Consider the following 22,295-nt stretch of genomic DNA (forward strand, 5'->3'; position numbering starts at 1 on the left):
TTGGAGAACAACTTTTGGGGTCCAATTTCTCCTGTTACCCTTGGGAAAATACAAAACTAGGGGCTAAAAAATAATTTTTGTGGAAAAAAAAATTATTTTCTATTTGCATGGCTCTGCGTTATAAACTGTAGTGAAACACTAGGGGGTTCAAAGCTCTCACAACACATCTAGATGAGTTCCTTAGGGGGTCTACTTTCCAAAATGGTGTCACTTGTGGGGGGTTTCTACTGTTTAGGTACATTAGGGGCTCTGCAAACGCAATGTGACGCCTGCAGACCATTCCATCTAAGTCTGCATTCCAAATGGCGCTCCTTCCCTTCCGAGCCCTCCCATGCGCCCAAACGTTGGTTCCCCCCCACATATGGGGTATCAGCGTACTCAAGACAAATTGGACAACAACTTTTGGGGTCCAATTTCTCCTGTTACCATTGGGAAAATACAAAACTGGGGGCTAAAAAATAATTTTGGGGGGAAATTTTTTATTTTTTTATTTTCACGGCTCTGCGTTATAAACTGTAGTGAAACACTTGGGGGTTCAAAGTTCTCACAACACAACTAGATAAGTTCCTTGGGGGGTCTAGTTTCCAATATTGGGTCACTTGTGGGGGGTTTCTACTGTTTAGGTACATTAGGGGCTCTGCAAACGCAATGTGACGCCTGCAGACCAATCCATCTAAGTCTGCATTGCAAATGATGCTCCTTCCCTTCCGAGCTCTGCCATGCGCTCAAACGGTGGTTCCCCCCCCAGATATCAGGTATCAGCGTACTCAGGACAAATTGGACAACAATATATAGGGTCTAATTTCGCCTGTTACCCTTGGAAAAATACAAAACTGGGGGCTAAAAAATAATTTTTGTGGAAAAAAAAATATTTTTTATTTGCACGGCTCTGCGTTATAAACTGTAGTGAAACACTTAGGGGTTCAAATCTCTCACAACACATCTAGATGAGTTCCTTAGGGGGTCTACTTTCCAAAATGGTGTCACTTGTGGTTTTTTTTTTACTGTTTAGGTACATTAGGGGCTCTGCAAACGCAATGTGACGCCTGCAGACCATTCCATCTAAGTCTGCATTCCAAATGGCGCTCCATCCCTTCCGAGCCCTCCCATGCGCCCAAACGGTGGTTCCCCCCCACATATGGGGTATCGGCGTACTCAGGACAAATTGGACAACAACTTTTGGGGTCCAATTTCTCCTGTTACCCTCGGGAAAATACAAAACTGGGGGCTAAAATATAATTTTTGTGGGAAAAAAATTTTGTTTTATTTTTACGGCTCTGCATTATAAACTTCTGTGAAGCACTTGGTGGGTCAAAGTGCTCACTACACCTCTAGATAAGTTCCTTAGGGGGTCTACTTTCCAAAATGGTGTCACTTGTGGGGGGTTTCAATGTTTAGGCACATCAGTGGCTCTCCAAACGCAACATGGCGTCCCATCTCAATTCCAGTCAATTGTCAAGCGCCCAAACAGTGGTTTACCCCCACATATGGGGTATCGGCGTACTCAGGACAAATTGTATAACATCTTTTGGGGTCCATTTTCTCCTGTTACCCTTGGTAAAATAAAACAAATTGGAGCTGAATTAAATTTTGTGTGAAAAAAAGTTAAATGTTCATTTTTATTTAAACATTCAAAAAATTCCTGTGAAACACCTGAAGGGTTAATAAACTTTTTGAATGTGGTTTTGAGCACCTTGAGGGGTGCAGTTTTTAGAATGGTGTCACACTTGGGTATTTTCTATCATATAGACCCCTCAAAATGACTTCAAATGAGATGTGGTCCCTAAAAAAAATGGTGTTGTAAAAATGAGAAATTGCTGGTCAACTTTTAACCCTTATAACTCCCTAACAAAAAAAAATTTTGGTTCCAAAATGATGCTGATGTAAAGTAGACATGTGGGAAATGTTACTTATTAAGTATTTTGTGTGACATATCACTGTGATTTAATTGCATAAAAATTCAAATTTGGAAAATTGCGAAATTTTCTAAATTTTCACCAAATTTCCATTTTTTTCACAAATAAACGCAGGTAATATCAAAGAAATTTTACCACTATCATGAAGTACAATATGTCACGAGAAAACAATGTCAGAATCACTAGGATCCGTTGAAGCGTTCCAGAGTTATAACCTCATAAAGGGACAGTGGTCAGAATTGTAAAAATTGGCCCGGTCCATAACGTGCAAACCACCCTTGGGGGTGAAGGGGTTAAACTGATTAAAATAATACCTTGTTTGACGAAATCTGTCTTGTGGTTGCTGTTTAATCTTTATTTTCAGTTTTTAGTTAATGATATGCTCAAGGTTCGGGGCAGTCTGTGGGGGGTCTTTATGTGGTTCTCTGCTTAGCTAGTCATCTGTATGGCTTCTGACAGATCTCTGATCCCTCAATGACCTGCCCTCTATTTTACTTAATGAATATTATACAGTACAGACCAAAACTTTGGACACACCTTCTCATTTAAAGATTTTTCTGTATTTTCATGACTATGAAAATTGTACATTCACACTGAAGGCATCAAAACTATGAATTAACACATGTGGAATTATATACTTAACAAAAAAGTGTGAAACAACTGAAAATATGTCTTATATTCTTGGTTCTTCAAAGTAGCCACCTTTTGCTTTGATGGCTGCTTTGCACACTTTTGGCAATTCTCTTGATGAGCTTCAAGAGGTAGTCACCGGGAATGGTCTTCACTTCACAGGTGTGCCCTGTCCGGTTTAATAAGTGGGATTTCTTGCCTTATAAATGGGGTTGGGACTATCAGTTGTGTTGTGCAGAAGTCTGGTGGATACACAGCTGATAGTCCTACTGAATAGACTGTTAGAATTTGTATTATGGCAAGAAAAAAGCAGCTAAGGCAAGAAAAACGAGTGGCCATCATTACTTTTAAGAAATGAAGGTCAGCCAGTCTGAAAAATTGGGAAAACTTTGAAAGTGTCCCCAAGTGCAGTGGCAAAAACTTTGAAGCGCTACAAAGAAACTGGCTCACATGAGGACCGCCCCAGGAAAGGAAGACCATGATTCACCTCTGCTTCTGAGAATAAGTTTATCCGAGTCACAAGCCTCAGAAATCGCAGGTTAACAGCAGCTCAGATTAGAGACCAGGTCAATGCCACACAAAGTTCTAGCAAGCAGACACATCTCTACAACAACTGTTAAGAGGAGCCTTTGTGCAGCAGGCCTTCATGTTAAAATAGCTGCTAGGAAACCACTGTTAAGGACAGGCAACAAGCAGAAGAGACTTGTTTGGGCTAAAGAACGCAAGGAATGGCCATTAGACCAGTGGAAATCTGTGCTTTGGTCTGATGAGTCCAAATTTGAGATCTTTGGTTCCAACCACCTTGTCTTTGTGCAACGCAGAAAAGGTGAACAGATGGGCTCTACATGCCTGGTTCCCACCGTGAAGCATGGAGGAGGAGATGTGATGGTGTGGGGGTGCTTTGCTGGTCACACTGCTGGGGATTTATGCAAAATTGAAGGCATACTGAACCAGCATGGCTACCACAGCATCTTGCAGCGGCATGCTATTCCATCCGGTTTGTGTTTAGTTGGACCATCATTTATTTTTCAACAGGACAATGACCCCAAACACACCTCCAGGCTGTGTAAGGGCTATTTGACCAAGAAGGAGAGTGATGGGCTGCTACGCCAGATGGCTTGGCCTCCACAGTCACCAGACCTGAACCCAATCGAGATTGTTTGGGGGGGGTGAGCTGGACCACAGAGTGAAGGCAAAAGGGCCAACAAGTGCTAAGCATCTCTGGGAACTCCTTCAAGATTGTTGTAAGACCATTCCCGGTGACTACCTCTTGAAGCTCATCAAGAGAATGCCAATAGTGTGCAAAGCAGTCATCCAAGCAAAAGGTGGCTACTTTGAAGAACCTAAGATATAAGACATATTTTCAGTTGTTTCATACTTTTTTGTTAAGTATATAATTCCACATGTGTTAATTTATAGTTTTGATGCCTTCAGTGTGAATGTACAATTTTCATAGTCCTGAAAATACAGAAAAATCTTTAAATGAGAAGGAGTGTCCTAACTTTTAATTCTTTTATTTGATGCTATAAATAAATTCATTAATAAAAAAAAAAATCTGTCTCAAAATGGCACATGCGCAGTATCAGCTATCGGCGAACCGATTGATTCTACTGCTCAGGCGTAGCCATCTTGCTAGAGAGAAAAAAATTGTCTCCACTAAGATGAGGCCAGCTACACCTGCACAGTAGCATCTATCGGCGATCCGATACGTGCTCCTGCTCAGGTGCCGGCAGCGCCATCTTGGTAAAGAAAAGAAAAACGGTCTTCGCTAAAAAGTCGCCGGTTGCGCAAGCGCATTAGCATCTATCTGCGAGCCAATAGGTGCTACTGCTCAGGTGCCGGCAGCGCCATCTTGCTAAAGAAAAGAAAAATGGTCTTCACTAAGAAGGCGCCGGCTGTGCAAGTGCAGTAGCATCTATCGGCGATCTGACAGATACTACTTCGCAGGCGGCGCCATCTTGGAGGAGGCAATTTTTTTTTCTCTAGCAAGATGGCGCCGCTTGCGCAGTAGCATCTATCAGATTGCGAACAGCTGCTACTGCGCAGGCATAGCCTGCGCCATTTTGTAACAAGTTTTTATTTTTTTTTATGAATTCATTTATAGCATCAAATAAAATAACTAAATGCACATTACACATGCGATCATGCTGCAGCGCAGGCGCCGACACTGGCCAATCGCATGTGTAATGCGATATTTTTTTTTAATGTATATAATATTCATTATGTAAAATAGGGGGCAGGTCACTGAGGGATCAGTGACCTGTCAGAAGCCATGCAGATGAATAGCTAAGCAGAGCACCACATGAATACCCCCCACAGGCCCGTCCCAGATTACGAGCATATCATTAACTCAAAACTGAAAATAAAGATTAAACAGCAACCACAAGACTGATTTAATCAACCAAGGTATCATTTAAAATCAGTTAAGCAGTGCAGGTCTCTTTTACCAGTGCAAGGGTTAATTTGCTTAGATAAGTGCTCCTGGAAGCTTTCCTGAATTAAGGCTCAGCTGTTCACTGTTAACCATTCCCATCTCCTACATAATCTGGGCCCTGACTAGCACTCGTTATCATAGGTATCTTTTGCTGCATGGCTGGAGATTGTTGGTGGTTATTATTTGAGAAGGCGTTTGGTGGATTTATCTATGACTGATGCTAGGTTTTACGTGTGTGATAATTCCCCTTCTTGTCGTACTTTGGTTTAACCCCATCCTCCATTCCCTTGTTCATTCCTGTGTTGTTTGTGTGAGTATATCTGTATGATTAGTATTTCTTGTTATCCCTGTTCATATTACCTTGTTAGTCTGGTTTGTGTGTAATGGTACACTACTATTCCCCTCTTCCTGGGTGGTGGAAGGGTACGGACTGAGGGTGGATTCAGGCGCTAAGGCAAGGTACGTGGCCCCGACGTCTTCACCATCAGAAGTAATCTGGGGAACAGGGTGAGCTAGGTCACCCTAGAGTTGCGGACAGGGAAGGAGCCCCTGGTCCTGGGAGATCCGACAATAGTCATGACACATGCCTTCCTGGCTTTGCAAAAAATGAAAACTGGCTTCCAGAACACCAGCAGATTTGCAACATTGCAAACCACAGAAGTGCAGCGCTGTATATGTTGCAGTTTTTGTACATACAGTGTAAACCATTGACTGACTACATCTTGCAGCAGTCAAACTGGTGCAGTGGTTACTTTGAGATTCAAAATTGGCAGCTAAAGAGAGGTGCATATTGCTTACTGAAGTCCTTTGAAACTTAGCAAAATTTCTCAAGAAAGATACTTATTTGAACATCTCACGGACCACTGTTCAAGCCATCATCCAAAAATGGAAGGAGTATAGCACAACTGCAAACCTACCAAGACATGGCCCTCCACTTAAAATGACAACTCAATCAAGAAGAGCACTAATTGGAGAGGTAACCAAGAGGCCCATGGTCACTCTGAAGGAGCTGCAGAGAATTAGAACTTATGTGAGAGAATCTGTCCACAGGACAACGATTAGGTATATACACCACAAATCTGGCCTTCATAGAAGAGTGGCAAGAAGAAAGCCATTTTTGAAAGCAAGTCATAAGAAGTCTTCAGTTTGCAAAAAAAAAAAATGTAGGGGACACAGCCAGCATGTGTAAGATGGTTTTTTGGTCAGTTGAACTTTTGGACTCAATGGAAAATACTAAATGTGGCTGAAAGTGAATACCGCACATCACCTTGAAAACATCCTTCCCACCGTAAAACATCATGGTGGCAGCATCATGCTGTGGGAGGGGATGCCTTTCTTCAGCACGAACAGGGAAACTGGGCAGGGTTGATGATAATATAGATGGAACTAAATACAGGGAAAACCTATTAAAAGCTTTAAAAGACTTGAGACTTTGGTGTAGTTACACCTTCCAACAAGACCACAACCCTAAACATACTGCCAGAGCTACAATGGATGGTTTAAATCAAAGTGTGCTTGTGTGTGTGGCCCAGTCACAGCCTTGACCTAAATTCCATTGAGAATCTTGGCAAAATTTGAAAATTGCTGTTCACAGACGCCTCCATTCAATCTCACTGAGCCAGAGCTACTGGGCAAAAATTTCAGCCTCTAGATGTATAAAGCTGGTAGAGGCATACACCAAAGTATTTGCACCATTAATTGCAGTGGAAGGTAGTCCTACTAAGTATGGACTTTGGGGGGCTGAGTACAAATGCGTGTCAGCATTTTCATACTTATATTTTTAAAATACCTTATATACTCGAGTATAAGCAGAGATTTTCAGCCCAAAAAAATGGGCTGAAAGTGCCCCTCTCGACTTATACTCGAGTCATAGTCGGCGGGTGAGGAGGAACGACGACGGTCACATACTCACCTGCTCCTGGCGCTCCTGACGCGGTCCCTGCATGTCCCATGGTCTCCGGCGCCAGCAGCTTCTTCCCCTGTTCAGCGGTCACGTGGTACCGCTCATTAAAGTAATGAATATGGACTCCCCTCCCATAGGGGTAGAGCCGCATATTCATTACTGTAATGAGCAGTATCAGTGACCGCTGAGCAGAGGAAGAAGCTGCCGGCGCCAGAGATCTTCTGTCCGTGAGAAGCTGCCAGGAACCGTGCCGGGAGCAGGTGAGTATTTCATATTCACCTTTCCTCGTTCAACCGACGCCCCGTCTTCCGTGTCCTCTGCAGTGACTGTTCAGGTCATAGGGCGCGATGACGTATTAGTGTGCCCGCTGCCCTCTGCCTGAACAGTCAGTGCGGAGAGAAGGGACGCTGAGGAGCAGCAGGCAGCGACTAGAGGTATGTCTTTTTTTTATTGCAGCAGCAGCACTACATGTGGCACATTGTTACATGGAGCATCTATGGGGCCATAATGAACTGTATGGAGCATTATATGTGGCACATTGTTACATGGAGCATCTATGGGGCCATAATGAACTGTATGGAGCATTATATGTGGCACATTGTTATATGGAGCATCTATGGGGCCATAATGAACTGTATGGAGCATTATATGTGGCACATTGTTATATGGAGCATGTATGGGGCCATAATGAACTGCATGGAGCAATATATGTGGCACATTGTTATATGGAGCATCTTATGGGGCCATAATCAGCATTTGTGCAGCATTATATGGGGCATATTTTAATATGGAGCATCTTATGGGGCCCATCATAAATTTTATTGAGCATTTATATGGGGCTCCTGATTCAATATGGATATTCAAAAACACTTAACCTACTGATGTCTCAATTAATTTTACTTTTATTAGTATCTATTTTTAATTTTGACATTTACCTTTAGCTGCTGCATTTTCCACCCTAGACTTCTACTCGAGTCAATAAGTTTTTCCCAGTTTTTTGGTGCAAAATTAGGGGGGTCGGCTTATACTCGGGTATATACGGTAGTTAGATAACCATGCATCATTTCTTTTATCGCTTCACAACTACTTGCTACTTAGTATTGATAGATCATACAAAATCCAAATAAAATACATTAAGGTTTGTGGGTGTACAGTAACATGAAAAAATGTGGATATGTTCACGGGGTATGCTTTTTCAAGGCACACTAATCCCGGTAATAATTATTAGGGGGAAAAAACACTCACCAGCATGCAATTCCACCATGATTGTTGGAGTTTTATTTTTCTGTGGTAAAAATTACACTGAAATGTGGTTCTGTCAGTAAGATTATGGTAACACCAAATTTGAATAGATTTTTTTTTTCATTTAAATGGAGATAAAAAGTTCAGAAGTTTGTAAAGGGAAAAAAATCTGGTTTATGTCACCATTTTCCAGAAAATATTTATTTTTCTGATGATTAATGTCTGTAAGTGTTTGTTTTTTTGCATGATGGTTTTATTGATATTTATTTTGGGGTACATACCACCACATTTTGATCAGTTTCTATTACATTTTTTAGGAAGGATTTGTAGCCGCAATTCTGAAATTGATTTTTTTTTTTTCTTTTATGGTGCAGGTGTAATTATGATGGTGAGACAGTGTCCAGCATGATTGTAAATGGCTGGTATGTGTCATAGAGGGAGTCTGCGCTGTAAGACAGTATTGTTGTCCTGGGACTTGTAGTTCCATAAGAGATGTGTTTGTGTAGTTGTAAAGGGAGGCTTATAGGGTTAGTTGGAGAGCTGGGCGGGTCTGACTAACCACACACACACCTCTCACCTGTGGGAGTGGCTTCTGTGATATAATGTGACTGTGGTCTGGTCACATGGTTGGTATGTCAGGTCCTGGAAGGCTTGTGTTGGACATTCCTATGAGTGGCTGGACGTCCTGAATAGCAAACGGAGAGGCCGTGGACCTGGATGGCCTCTGTGATGGATGGTCCTGGGAGTAGGACCATCCATCACAGAGGCCTGAAGAGCACAGGTGATGTCATTGTCCTGCAGAGCCGGTGCCGGCTACTGTATTGGGGGAGCTACAGACCAGAAGGATCTGGATCTGGACTGTCAGGTGACCTGGTGAGCAAGGCCTTGTCCGGGACGGTGATCCCAGTTGGGTAGCTTCCCTGGGAGAGAGAGTACAGACAGGAGTGAGCATGTGGAGCAGGAGCTCCTGGAAGGTAACCCAGAGTATTGGGAACTGTGTGCACTGACGGGGTCAGTTAATGAACTGTGCGGTCACCCATCGTAACTGGACGGAGTAAGGTCCAGCATGATAGACTGCAACCTAATGTCGTGTGTTGGTGCCTGTTGTGTTCCATGGACATTAATTAACTGTTCGACGTGCGGCCACCCACAGTAACTGGACAAAGAGGTCCAGTGTGTTTAGTAACTGCGTCTTAAAGCCGTATACTATGAAATGCTGTGGAGTGTATTGAGCCTCAAGTGGCTTATGATTGCAAAATAAACCAAATAGACTGTTTTGTGAGAAAAACGTGCCCATGTGCCTTAATCCTCTTGCTAAGCGAGTACCTAGAGAACCTAGAATATAAGATATATTTTCAGTTGTTTCACACTTTTTTGTTAAGTATATAATTCCACGCGTTAATTCATAGTTTTGATGCCTTTAATGTGAATTTACAATTTTCATAGTCATGAAAATACAGAAAAATCTTTAAATGAGAAGGTGTGTCCAAACTTTTGGCCTGTACTGTATATATTCTCTGAAAGGTGACCCCTGCACATTGCCAAAATAACACTCAGCACTTTATAAATGCAAATAATTTGTACTCAAATTTGCATAAAAGGTAATTTTTTATAATAAAAAAAAATGCTTAAAAATGTTAATTCCCTCAAACTGATCAGCACATCTGTTCTATACAGTGGCTGGAGTGGTATACAGTGGAACATGCGACCAGACCTGTCCATCAGTCTCTGCCAGTAGAAATGTAGTTTCCCCATGGGAGTTGTTTTGCTAATGGAGGAACCTAACAGACAGGTCTGGTCACATGCTCCCCCACCAGCAGCCATTATATGGACAGAAGTGCTGATCAGCTTGTGACTAAAGTTGCACTAACAAGGGAAAGTGACAAATCCTTTTCACATGTGATATATCTTGGATATGTATGCATCCTTTTTATGTCCTAATTTCTTTCTATCCTGATAAAGAAACACTAGAAGAGCTGCTGAGGTGTGGATGGATGAATACAAAAATTTCTACTATGCAGCTGTGCCGTCAGCCAGAAATGTACCATATGGAAAGTAAGTAATTTTGTAAATCCCATCTTAAAGCTTACTAATTTCTTTATGCTTGTGCTGATATAGCAGGCATTGCCTACATGAAAAATCCTTAAATGGGTTGTACCAGGTTTGGAAGTGTGGATAGAAAACAACTTCCCGATTGATGGGGTGTGATTGCTGATTCCCTCACCGATCCCAAAGAGGTTAATGTAAAAAGAATGATAGTCAATCGTGATGAGCGAGTGAACTCGTTGCTCGGGTTTTCCTGAGCACGTTCGGGTGACCTCCGAGTATTTATGACTACGCAGAGATTTAGTTTTCATCGCGGCAGCTGAATGATTTACAGCTACTAGCCTGCTTGATTACGTGTGGGGATTCCCTAGCAACCAGGCAACCCCCACATGTACTCAGCCTGGCTAGCTACTGGGCTAGTAGCTGTAAATCATTCAGGTGCCGCTATGAAAATTTATATCTGGAATATTCATACAGTACCAGTCAAGAGTTTTTATTTTTTTCTTACTGGAATGTGCACATTGTAGATTGAAGAAAGCAAAACCACAAAGGAATACATATGGAAACAAGGAGTAAAGAAACATAAGAAACCAGGATATATGTTAAACCTTAGGTTCCTCACTTACTCCTTCCTCTTTTTACTTTGATGGAAACTTTACACCCATTGGCGTTCTCTCAAGCAGTTTCATCAGGTCTTCACCAGGAATGGCTTTCCAACAATCTTGAAGGCATTCCCAGAGGTGCTGAGCACTTATTGATTGGTTGCCTTCACAGTGCTGTCCAACTCATCCCAAACCATCTCAATTGGGTTGAGGTCAAGTGATTGTGGAATCCATAGCTTTTGATGCTGCACCACCCTGTCCCTCTCCTTCCTGGTTTCAAGCCCTTACATAAAGTAGAGGTGTGTTTTGGGTCGTGGTCCTTTTACAACAAAATTGATAGTCCCACTTGTTGCAAATCAGATGGGAATTCATGTTGTTGCAGAATGTTATAGTTATCCTGTTTGGATAACTGTGCCTTGAATTTCGAATAAACCTTTATTTAGGTCATCAGCAAAGCAACCATCACACCTCATCATCCATGCTTCATGATGTTCACCAGATGTAAAAAAAACTGTCTGCTCACCTTTCCGAAGTCTCAAAGACATGGCAGTTGGTACTAAAAAAAAAACCTAACATTTTAATTCATTAGACCACAGTAGAGATTTGCTCTGATCTCATTTTCATTCCTCGTGTTGCTTGAACTAAACATGTCTCTTCTTGCAGTCCTTCATAATTCTCTTCACAGCAATTTGACCATAAAGGCTTGTTTCCTGCAGTCCCCTCTAGGCAATAGATGTTGAGATGTGTCCACTAATTGATAACTGAGCATAGAATCCTAGAATGGTAGAGTTTGAAGGGACCTCCTGGGTCATCTGGCCAACCCCCTGCTCAAAGCAGGATTCACTAAATAATCCCAGACAGATGTCTGTCCAGCCTCTGTTTGAAGACTTCCATTGAAGGAGAACTCGCCACCTGTCATGGCAGTCTGTTCCACTCATTGATCACCCTGTCAAAAAAAAATTTCTAGCATCTAATCTGTGTCTCCTCCCATTCAGTTTCATCACATTGCTTCTAGTCCTTCCTTGTGCAAATGAGAATAAAGATGATCTTTCTACAATGTGACAGCCCTTGACACATTTGTAGGCAGCTATTAACCCTCCGTCAGGGGCAATATGTTTCATAACGAGTTTAGGGACATTGCTCCTGTCCGGCACAGGCTAGAAAATTGGCTATATTTTCCTTTTTTTAAAATTTCAATGCTCTAAAAGTTACCTTAATAGGAATGTAATAAATGAGAATACACATAATCAGGTGGACAAAAATGTTTATTAACCAGAAAAGTAATATGTTTCTATGTCTTGAGCATCCTCCTCACTCTCTCCATCTTGATCTGTATCAGACACATCTGGACATTCTTCCACATCATCTTCTGAATCAATGTCACTTTCTTCCCCTAAATCTTCTAGCTGTAAGGGGTCTGTCTCATCAGCAAGCAGTATATTTTGCACTTGCTCAACATGAAGGGCATTTGACAAGTCAAATATTCTCCTCGCCATTTCAGAAGAAAAGCTGAAGCAAGAGAGAGAATATGTGTTAGGGTGCAATGTGCCTGAGAAGCACACTCTTATTTCAAACAAAACCTTCTATGACAAATCCACAAATTTAGCACTAGCTATTCATAAAACAAAAAACTAAAAAAACAATTGAGATGAATGAAAACAGCAAATACTAACCTTCAAAGGTGTGACGCATTCAGGGGCAATGAGCTGGAGAAGCCAAAACACTGATATCTGATCTCCTGCAGCTCTGCAGCACAAGAGGCTTCTCAGGTTTCACACAGCCTTTAAAGTTAGGAAGGTACTGGGAGGAGGGTGTTTCCCAGACAAACCACTGAAAATAGAGAAATGAAACTAAGGCTATTTTCACACTAGCGTCGTACGACGCACGACGAATTGCGTCGTTGCGACGTACCGACGCAAGCAGTGAAAGCGCCGCACAACGGGGGCAGCGGATGCTGTTTTTCAACGCATCCGCTGCTCCATTGTGATGTGCGGGGAGGCGGGGGCGGAGTTCCGGCCACGCATGCGCGGTCGGAAAAGACGGTCTCGACGCACCAAAAAACGTTACAAGCAACTTTTTTTGGTGGCGACGGACCGACGCAACACGACGCAACCGTCGCACTAGTGTTGCGACGTGTGGCAATGCATCTCACTCCATAGCTAATGCAAGTCTATGGAGAAAAAACGCATCCTGCAAGCACTTTTGCAGGATGCGTTTTTTCTTCAAAACGACGCATAGCGACGTGCAGTGCACGACGCTAGTGTGAAAGTAGCCTAAGTGAGCTGCGCCTGTCAGATCAGTTGCCCCTGACGGAGGGTTAAGTCTCCTCTCAGTCTTTTTTGCAAGCTAAACATTCCCAAATCCTGTAACCGTTCCTCATAGGACATGGTTTGCAGACCAGTCACCATTCTGGTCTCTCTTCTCTGAACGTGCTCCAGTTTGTTGATATCTTTTTTAAAATGCTATACCCAGAATTGAACACAGTATTCCAGATGTGGTCTGACCAAAGAGGAGTAGAGGGCAATAATGACGTCACGTGATCTAGACTGTATGCTTCTGTTAATACATCCCAGAATTGCATTTTCTTTTTTTGCAGCTGCATCGCACTGTCGACTCATGTTCAGTCTGTGATCTATTAGTATACCCAAGTCTTTTTCACATGTGCTCTTGCTTAGCCCTATTCCTCCCATTCTGTTGTTGCTTTTTTCATTTTTATTGCCCAGATGTAGTACTTTGCATTTTTCCCTATTAAAAACCATTTTGTTAGTTGCTGCCCACTGCTCCAGTTTATTTATATATTTTTTAATCCTCTCTCTTTCTCTCTCTTCTCTAGTATTAGCTATCCCTCCTAGCTTTGTGTCATCAGCAAATTTAATCAGTTTACCCTCAATTCCTTCATCTAAATCGTTTATAAAGATGTTAAACAATACAGGGCCCAGGCCAGAGCCCTGTGGTACCCCACTTGAGACATTCTTCCAACTGTGTGTGCAGCCATTTACGACCACTCTTTGGGTCCGATCACTAAGCCAGTTATGAATCCACCTAACAGTTTCCTTGTCCATTCCATACTTAGCCATTTTTTCAATGAGGATTGTGTGAGATACTTTGTCAAATGCTTTGCTGAAGTCAGGATATACTATACACCAGGGGTGTCAAACTGCATTCCTCGAGGGCCGCAACCTGGTCATGTTTTCAGGATTTCCTTGTATTGCACAGGTGATAATTTAACCACCTGCACAGATAATGATTCCTGCACCTTGTGCAATGCTAAGGAAATCTTGAAATCACGCATGGTTTGAGGCCCTCGAGGAATGCAGTTTGACACCCCTGCTATACACCATGTTCCAAATTATTATGCAAATTACATTTTTCTCGGATTTTCCTAAATGGTCGGTGCAAATGAAAGTCAGTCTAATAAGTCATCACCCGTTAGAGTATACATCGAATTTTATTGAAGAAACCTCCCAATGATAACAGTATAATCTCCAAAATGAATAAAAACTCAAAATGCACTGTTCCAAATTATTAGGCACAGTAGAATTTCTAAACAGTTGATATGTTTTAAAGAACTGAAAATGCTCATTTGTGAAATTTGCAGCATTAGGAGGTCACATTCACTGAACAAAAAAGCTATTTAACTCCAAAACATCCTAACAGGCTAAATTACATGTTAACCTAGGAACCCTTCTTTGATATCACCTTCACAATTCTTGCATCCATTGAACTTGTGAGTTTTTGGAGAGTTTTTGCTTGTATTTCTTAGCATGAAGTCAGAATAGCCTGCCAGGGCTGCTGTTTTGATGTGAACTGCCTCCCACCCTCAGAGATCTTTTGCTTGATGATACTCCAAAGGTTCTCTATAGGGTTGAGGTCAGGGGAAGATGGTGGCCACACCATGAGTTTATCTCCTTTTATGCCCATAGCAGCCAATGACTCAGAGGGATTCTTTGCAGCATGAGATGGTGCATTGTCATGCATGAAGATGATTTTGCTCCTGAAGGCACGTTTCTGCTTTTTATACCATGGAAGAAAGTTGTCAGTCAGAAACTATATACTATGCAGAGGTCATTTTCACACCTTCAGGAACCTTAAAGGGCCCTACCAGCTGTTTCCCCATGATTCCGGCCCAAAACATGACTCCTCTACCTCCTTGCTGATGTCACAGCTTTGTTGGGACATGGTGGCCATCCACCAACCATCAACTACTCTATCCATCTGGATCATCCAGGGTTGCTCGACACTCATCAGTAAACAAGACTGTTTGAAAATTAGTCTTCATGTATGTCTGGGCCTGCTGCAACCGTTTCTGTTTATGAACACTGTTTAGGGGTGGCCGAATAGTAGGTTTATGCACTACAGCAAGCCTTTGAAGGATCCTACACCTTGAGGTTCGAGGGACTCCAGAGGCACCAGCAGCTTCAAATAACTGTTTGCTGCTTTGTAATGGTAATTGGCAGCTGCTCTCTTAATACAATGAATTTGTCTGGCAGAAACTTTCCTCATTATGCCTTTATCTGCATGAACTCTGTCTGTGCTCTGTTTCAGTCACAAATCTCATCACAGTATGATGATCACTCTTAAGTATTCGTGAAATATCTAATGTTTTTATACCTTGTCCAAGGCATTGCACTATTTATTTCTTTTCAGCAGAAGAGAAATCCTTTTTCTTTCCCATATTGCTTGAAACCTGTGGCCTGCTTAATAATGTGGAACATCATTTTTAAGTAGTTTTCCTTTAATTAGAATCACCTTGAAAACTAATTATCACATGTTTAAGATTGATTTCAGTGATCCATTGACCCCTGAGGCACAATACCATCCACAAGTTTATTTGAAAAACAAAACAATTAAATCTTTATGACACTTAAATCCAATTTGCATAATAATTTGGAACACAGTGTATCTACAGCATTTCCCTGATCCACCCAGTCAGTGATTCTGTCATAGAAGGAAATTAAGTTAGTCTGACTTGACTTATTAGTTACAAAGCCATGCTGACTCTGGGTAATCACTTCATTCTTTTCCAGGTACTTATATACATGTTGTTTAATAATTTATTCAAAGATCTTTCCTTTGTATACTAGTAAGACTCACCGGTCTGTAGTTCCTTCGGTCCACCTTCTTCACCTTTTTGAAGATAGGAACAACATTTGCTCTACTCCAGTCTTCTGGGACTTCTGTTCTCCAAGAATTTTCAAAGATTATGGAGAGTGGTTCAAAAATTTCTGCTATCTCCTTCAGTACTCTGGGGTGTAATTCATCTGGACCTGGAGACTTGAATTCATTTATGTTAGCTAAGTGTTTCCTCACTATCTTTCTGTTTATAGATATCCTGGATTCTTCTTTTCCTTTAATAGGACAGTGAAGAACAGTTGATGTTACATTTCCTTTCTGAGATGCAACAGATGCAAAATAGAAATATAAAAGTTCGGCCTTCTCAACATCCTTTCTTACCATTTCATCATTTTCATCCTGTAAATATCCTATAGCATCTTTGACTTTTCTTTTACTTTTGACATATCCCCAGAATCCTTTTTTATTGCTTTTAACATCTCTTGCAAGCCTTATTTCGTTGTCCGCCTTAGCTAATCTGATTCGTGCTCTGCAGGTTCTGCAGACAGCATTATATTCTTCTTGAGATATGCCTCCCTCTTTCCATTGATGAATCTTTCTTTCTTGCTTTTTAGCATGTGTTTCATTCTGTGTTCATCCATCCTGGTTTCCTTAAATGCTTCCTTTTCATCCCTCTTTTCGAAATTGTTAACGATTGTGCTTTGAGAATCTCATTTTTCAAAATTTCCCATCCTTCCTGGACTTTTTTTTGTCCTTAAGGATATCCAGTCATTGGATCCCTCCAAATCTTTCTGAGTCTCTTAAAATCTGTCTTTCTGAAATTTAGCTTTGAAGTCTGAGTCTTCATAGGTCTTTCCTCCTCTAGTTATTCAAAATTCTAAAATAGCATGGTCGCTACCTCCTAAGGTCCCCGCCACTCTTGCATTTCCACCCTGTTTATAAGGATTAGATCCAAGGTAGCAGATCCCCTTGTTTTCTCACCTACCTTTTTGGAGATACTGTCAATTTGCCTTTTTTGATGCTGGTAACTCTGAACTTATTCTCTTCAGCAGTTGTTCTTGTTCTTCACTCTCCTGAGGCAGTCCTCATGAGATCCAATTTCATCATAGTGGTTGAAGGTTTTCATCACTGCATTTAAAGGTACCTTCAAGGTTCCAGGATTTTTTCTGATTGACTGACCTTCATTGACTGTTTAAAAGTTATGAGGAGCTGTTGTTTCTTTTTATATAGTTGAGTAGTTCTTGTCATATTGTGGCTTTAAAACAGTTGATGGATAGAGTTCAGTACTGTATGGAATTGAGTAAAAACCTCCTGCAAAGCACACCTGATTTTTGTGAACACTCTCTGAAGGTCTATGATTCCAGAAATGAACTTTTGACAAGGCACGCGTAGTCATTTGAAGACAAACTAGATGACGCTGCTTGACAGAATGCCAAAGAGTGTGTAAAGCTCATCAGAGTAAAAGGAGGGATACATTGAGGAATTTTAGATTTAACTCATATTCTCTTTAATTTCTTTATTCTTTTTGTTTTCCTCAGCAGTCTTCATTAGCTCACGTCAGCTAAGTTTCTAAACTTGGTTCCTCCTTGTGTGCTTTTCTTTTTTTTCTCTAGCCTGGTCACACTTCTCTCTGTGAGCCTGTACATCCTTTTCCCCTTTTTCCACTCTTGAAATTTGTGTGCAAATCCACTCAGTACTGCTGCTATCTATAACACTGTAGGGAGTTGAGGGAGCCGAGAGCTGGAACAGGAGCTCTATGTTAGATTAAAGCCTTATCAACACTACAAGCAGAAAATATAGTAGATAATTTTTTAATGGAGACTAGTTAGAAAGTTGCTAAACTGCATTTAGGAAGGACATGAACAATTAAAATAATAAATCTGTGCAACAGTGTCCATAGCCTTGAAAAGGTAACTGTCGTTTTAAATGTTGTTTTTTGTTCCATAAATGAATAGTGCACATGAATACATGACACTTTGATATGTTCTGCTTCTTTCTCCTCCTGGACTGATCTTTTATTCTCAATATTCTCAATTCACAGCCAAAATGTGTCTTCAGTGAATGCAGAATACTGAGATAGGAGATGGCATTTGGTGCCTAAACAGTTATATGTAGGGGGAGGAGACAGATATAGACATAGTGCTGCAAGTTCACCTGAATCGAAAGTTACTGGATAGTATACCTCCTGTTTGAAAAAAACCTTCAGATTTTTAATAAGAAGATTGTGGTTTAGCTTTCTGTTCACCTAACATCTTTGTGTTTCTTGTCTCCAGTATTCAGAGCCGTACAGAGTTGAAGAAAAAACTGGGCTGCAAACCTTTTAAGTGGTATTTGGAAAATGTTTATCCAGAGCTAAGGTGACATTTTTAATGCTGGGTTAATAGTAGCTTTTTTTTATTTTGTTAACTCCATGAAAGCCAGTAGAAGTAATGCAGATTATAAAAACAATAATGTTGAAATATTACCATGCCTGTTTTCACTTGGCCTATACAAAACACACTTTTAAGACCTTTAAAACAAAAATATTTTAAGGGCTCTTTCAAACATCCATGCTGTTTGATCTGAGCATGGACTGGTTGCAGCTCTCATGAATAGTTTGATGGATTCATATGTTTCTATGAAGCAGTCAGGCTTTGATCAGGAGACCTGTTACAATGGAGATTCAGCCCACTGCCTGCATAGCAGCAAGTCCTGCTCTAACCCTACATCTAGCAATTACAGTGGGTATGGAAAGTATTCAGACCCCTTTAAATTTTTCACTCTTTGTTTCATTGTAGTCATTTGGTAAATTCAAAAAGGTTCTTTTGTTTTCTCATTAATATACACTCTGCACCCCATCTTGACTGAAAAAACAGAAATATAGTAGTTTTTGTAAATTAAAAAAGAAAAACTGAAATATCACATGGTCATAAGTATTCAGACCCTTTGCTCAGTATTGAGTAGAAGCACCCTTTTGAGCTAGTACAGACATAAGTCGTCTTGGGAATGATGCAACAAGTTTTTCACACCTGGATTTGGGGATTCTCTGCCATTCTTTCTTGCAGATCCTCTCCAGTTTTGTCAGGTTGGATGGTGAACATTGGTGGACAGCCATTTTCAGGTCTCTCCAGAGATGCTCAATTGGTTTAGGTCAGGGCTTTGGCTGGGCCAGTCAAGAATGGTCACAGAGTTGTTCTGAAGTCACTCCTTTCTTATTTTAGCTGTGTGCTTAGGGTCATTGTCTTGTTGGAAGGTTAACCTTCGGCCAAGTCTGAGGTCCAGAGCATTCTGGAAGAGGTTTTCATCCAGGATATCTCTGTACTTGGCCGCATTCATGTTTCCTTCAATGACAACCAGTCGTCCTGTCCCTGCAGCTAAAAAACACCCCCATAGCATGATGCTGCCACCAACATGTTTCATTGTTGGGATTGTATTGGGCAGGTGATGTTCAGTGCCTGGTTTTCTCAACACGTACCGCTTTGAATCAGTGGCGGGCTGGGCCAGGTGGCAGAGAGGCAAAGGCTCCCCCCAGCAGCTGGACAGGAATGGCTGCGCATAGCAAAAGTTTTCATGCGACCCGCGGGCAAGTCCCCGGAGTCCACAATGCTCGGGCGGCAGCCCTATCCTGCCAGCTGCCAGCCCTTTAACCCTCAAGTGCACGCAGCGTTCATTACAGGGTTAGCGCTGGGGTGGGCGGGGTTAGCGCCCAATGCTCTCACGTCCTCCTGTTCCGGAAGAGGAACTGCTGCCAGAGAGTTCAGAGCGATCTCTGTGTCGGCAGCTCGATGCCTGTCTGCTGGTGATTTATGTGCCCCACAGCTATGTGCTCCCTGTGATTTCTGTGCCCCCAGCTATGTGCCCCCGTGTGATCTCTGTTCCCCCTGCCCCCTCCAGCTATATGCCCCCCTGTGATTTCTGTGTCCACCAGCTATATGCCCCCTGTGATCTCTGTGCCCCCCAGCTATATGCACCCCTGTGAACTCTGTGCCCGCCAGCTATATGCCCCCTATGATCTGTGCCTGCCAACTATATGCCCCCTGTAATCTCTGTGCCCACCAGATTTATGCCCCTTGTAATCTCTGTGCCCCCCAGCTATATGCCCCTTGTAATCTCTGTGCCCCCCAGCTATATGCCCCCCTGTGATCTCTGTGGCTCCCATCTTTCTGCCCCCCTGTGATTTTTGTGCACCCCTGTGATCCCTGTATCCCCTTGCTATGTACCCCCCTGTGATATTTGCTCCCATGTGATCTCTGTGCCCCCCCAACTATGTGTTCCTCTGTGATCTCTGTGATTTCTGTGCCCCCCTGTGATCTTCGTGCCACCCTCCGGTGATCTCTGTGCCCCCCAGTGATCTTTGTGCTCCCCCCTGTGATCTGTGCCCCCACCCCTGTGATCTTCGTGCCACTCCCGGTGATCTGTCCCCCCGGTGATCTATGTGCCTCCCCGGCGATGCCTGTCCCCCCCCAGTGCTGTATATCCCCCCTCCCCAAGTGCTGTATATCCCCCCAGGGCTGTATGTGCTCCTAGTGATATGTATATTCCCCAGTGCTGCATTTTCCCTAGAAGTGCTGTATATCCCACGGAGTACTGTATATCGCCCCCAGTGCTGTATATCCCTCCAACGGTGATGTATGTAGCCCCCAGTGCTGAATATAGCCCCCAGTGCTGTCTGTGCTTCCTAGTGATGTATATAGCCCTCAGTGATGTTTATTCTCCCCAGCCTCCCTGGTGATGAATATGTCCCAGCATCTCATGTGATGTGTATGCCCCTCCTGTAATTTATATGACCCCAGTGTCTCCTGTGATGCATATACAGCAGTGTCAATATTTCCTATGTTATGTATGTACAGCAGTCCCAGCGTCTCCCATGTGATGTATATTCGGCAGTCCCAGCATCTCCTGTGTGATGTATATACAGCACTCCCTGCGTCTCCTATGTGATATAGATACAGCAATCTCAGCGCCTCCTATGTGATTTATAGACAGCAGTCAGTGTCTCCTATGTGATGCTTATACAGCAGTCCCATCGTCTCCTATGTGGTGTATATACAGCTGTCTCAGCGTCTCCTATGGTGATGTATATGATTTACAAAACTTATGACAAAAAGTTGTCTGCTCTCCTGGCCGCCACAAACCTGGAAAAGCAGCTGTGAGAAGCAACATGTTCAGTATCACCTAACATCACAACTGCACAAAGAGAAGCAGCTCCAGCCGTCACATTAAGGGTGAGTTACCATAATTAATTGTTTGACTAAATATACCGGGGTAATTTTCAAGATGGTATCTAACAATATAAAGTTACTTTATGGTAGGATTATTTTTAGTAGCTTTTTTTTCCTTTTTTTATTTAGTAACAGCTTAGTGTGTTTCAGTCATTATGTAGTAGAAGGTGTATGGTGGTATCATTGTTTTTTGTATAGAGTGTTTTGTTATGTAGAGGTAATGGTCATATTATGTTACAAAATCGCTATGTAGTGGTGATAGCGGTGGACATTGTGTAGCTGTATTGTTTTTGCCTTTTATTGCAGTAATTTTGATAATATTGGTCTTTGCATTGTCTGTTTTTGGTTAACAACAGTGGTATGCTGTAATTATATATATATATATATATATATATATATATATATATATATGTAGATGCTAGTTTAAATGGCTATAGGGAGTTCATATGGGGAGACAAGCACTTTGGGGCAAGGGTCCCTGATCTTTTAGGACCCTTGCAATGCCCCTGCCATACCATGTGTTTACATGTCTATGTTTCTGGTGTTGTATGTATGTTTGTAAGAAAGGTCAGTTATGGTACCATATCTAAACAGTAAGCTTGGTTCTGGTACTGTATCGATGTAGTAATCTAGATTCTGGTGCCATATGTATGCCGTAAGCTTGGTTCTTTTCCTATATCTTTATAGTAAGCTCCGTTCTCCTCCCTTTTCTATGTAGTAAGCTTTGTTCTGCTCCCATATCTATGTAGTAAGCTCGATTCTGCTCCCTTATGTCTGTTGCAAGCACGGTTCTCCTCCCATATCTCTGTAGTAAACTCCGTTTTGCTTCCATATTTCTGTAGTAAGCTCATTTCAGTTCCCTTATCTATGTAGTACTCTTGGTTCGGTTCTCGTGTCTATGTAGTCAGCTTGCTTCTGTTACAGTATCTATGTAGGCAGTAAGCTCGGTTCGGCTCCCTTATCTCTGTAGTAAGTTTGGTTCTGCTTCCGTATCTCTGTGGTCAGCTCGGTTTTGCTTCCATATCTCTGTAGTAAGCTCCTTTCAGTTCCCTAATCTACATGGTAATCTTGGATCATTTCTCGTGTCTATGTAGTCAGCTTTCTTTTGTTACAGTATCTGTGTATGTAGATGGCTTCCTTCTGCTCCCATATCTATGCAGCAAGTTCCATTCTGTTCCCATATGTACCAGCCTGTTTTTAAACCCTGTTATCTCTGCTGCTTTAATGCAGTGGCCAGAGATAAGCAGG

General features: G+C 42.0%; 1 protein-coding gene across 1 annotated transcript in view; it reads left to right on the forward strand.

The window, feature by feature from the left end:
• GALNT2 (polypeptide N-acetylgalactosaminyltransferase 2) overlaps positions 1–22,295 on the forward strand; it is a 183,102-nt gene that overhangs the window by 121,940 nt on the left and 38,867 nt on the right. The window contains exons 12-13 of the mRNA XM_077283219.1: positions 10,088–10,180; positions 18,120–18,203. Coding sequence (XP_077139334.1) covers positions 10,088–10,180; positions 18,120–18,203 — 177 coding nt within the window. The remainder of the gene's footprint in view (positions 1–10,087; positions 10,181–18,119; positions 18,204–22,295) is intronic.

Source organism: Ranitomeya variabilis, chromosome 2, assembly GCF_051348905.1.
Source record: "Ranitomeya variabilis isolate aRanVar5 chromosome 2, aRanVar5.hap1, whole genome shotgun sequence".
NCBI lineage: Eukaryota > Metazoa > Chordata > Amphibia > Anura > Dendrobatidae > Ranitomeya > Ranitomeya variabilis.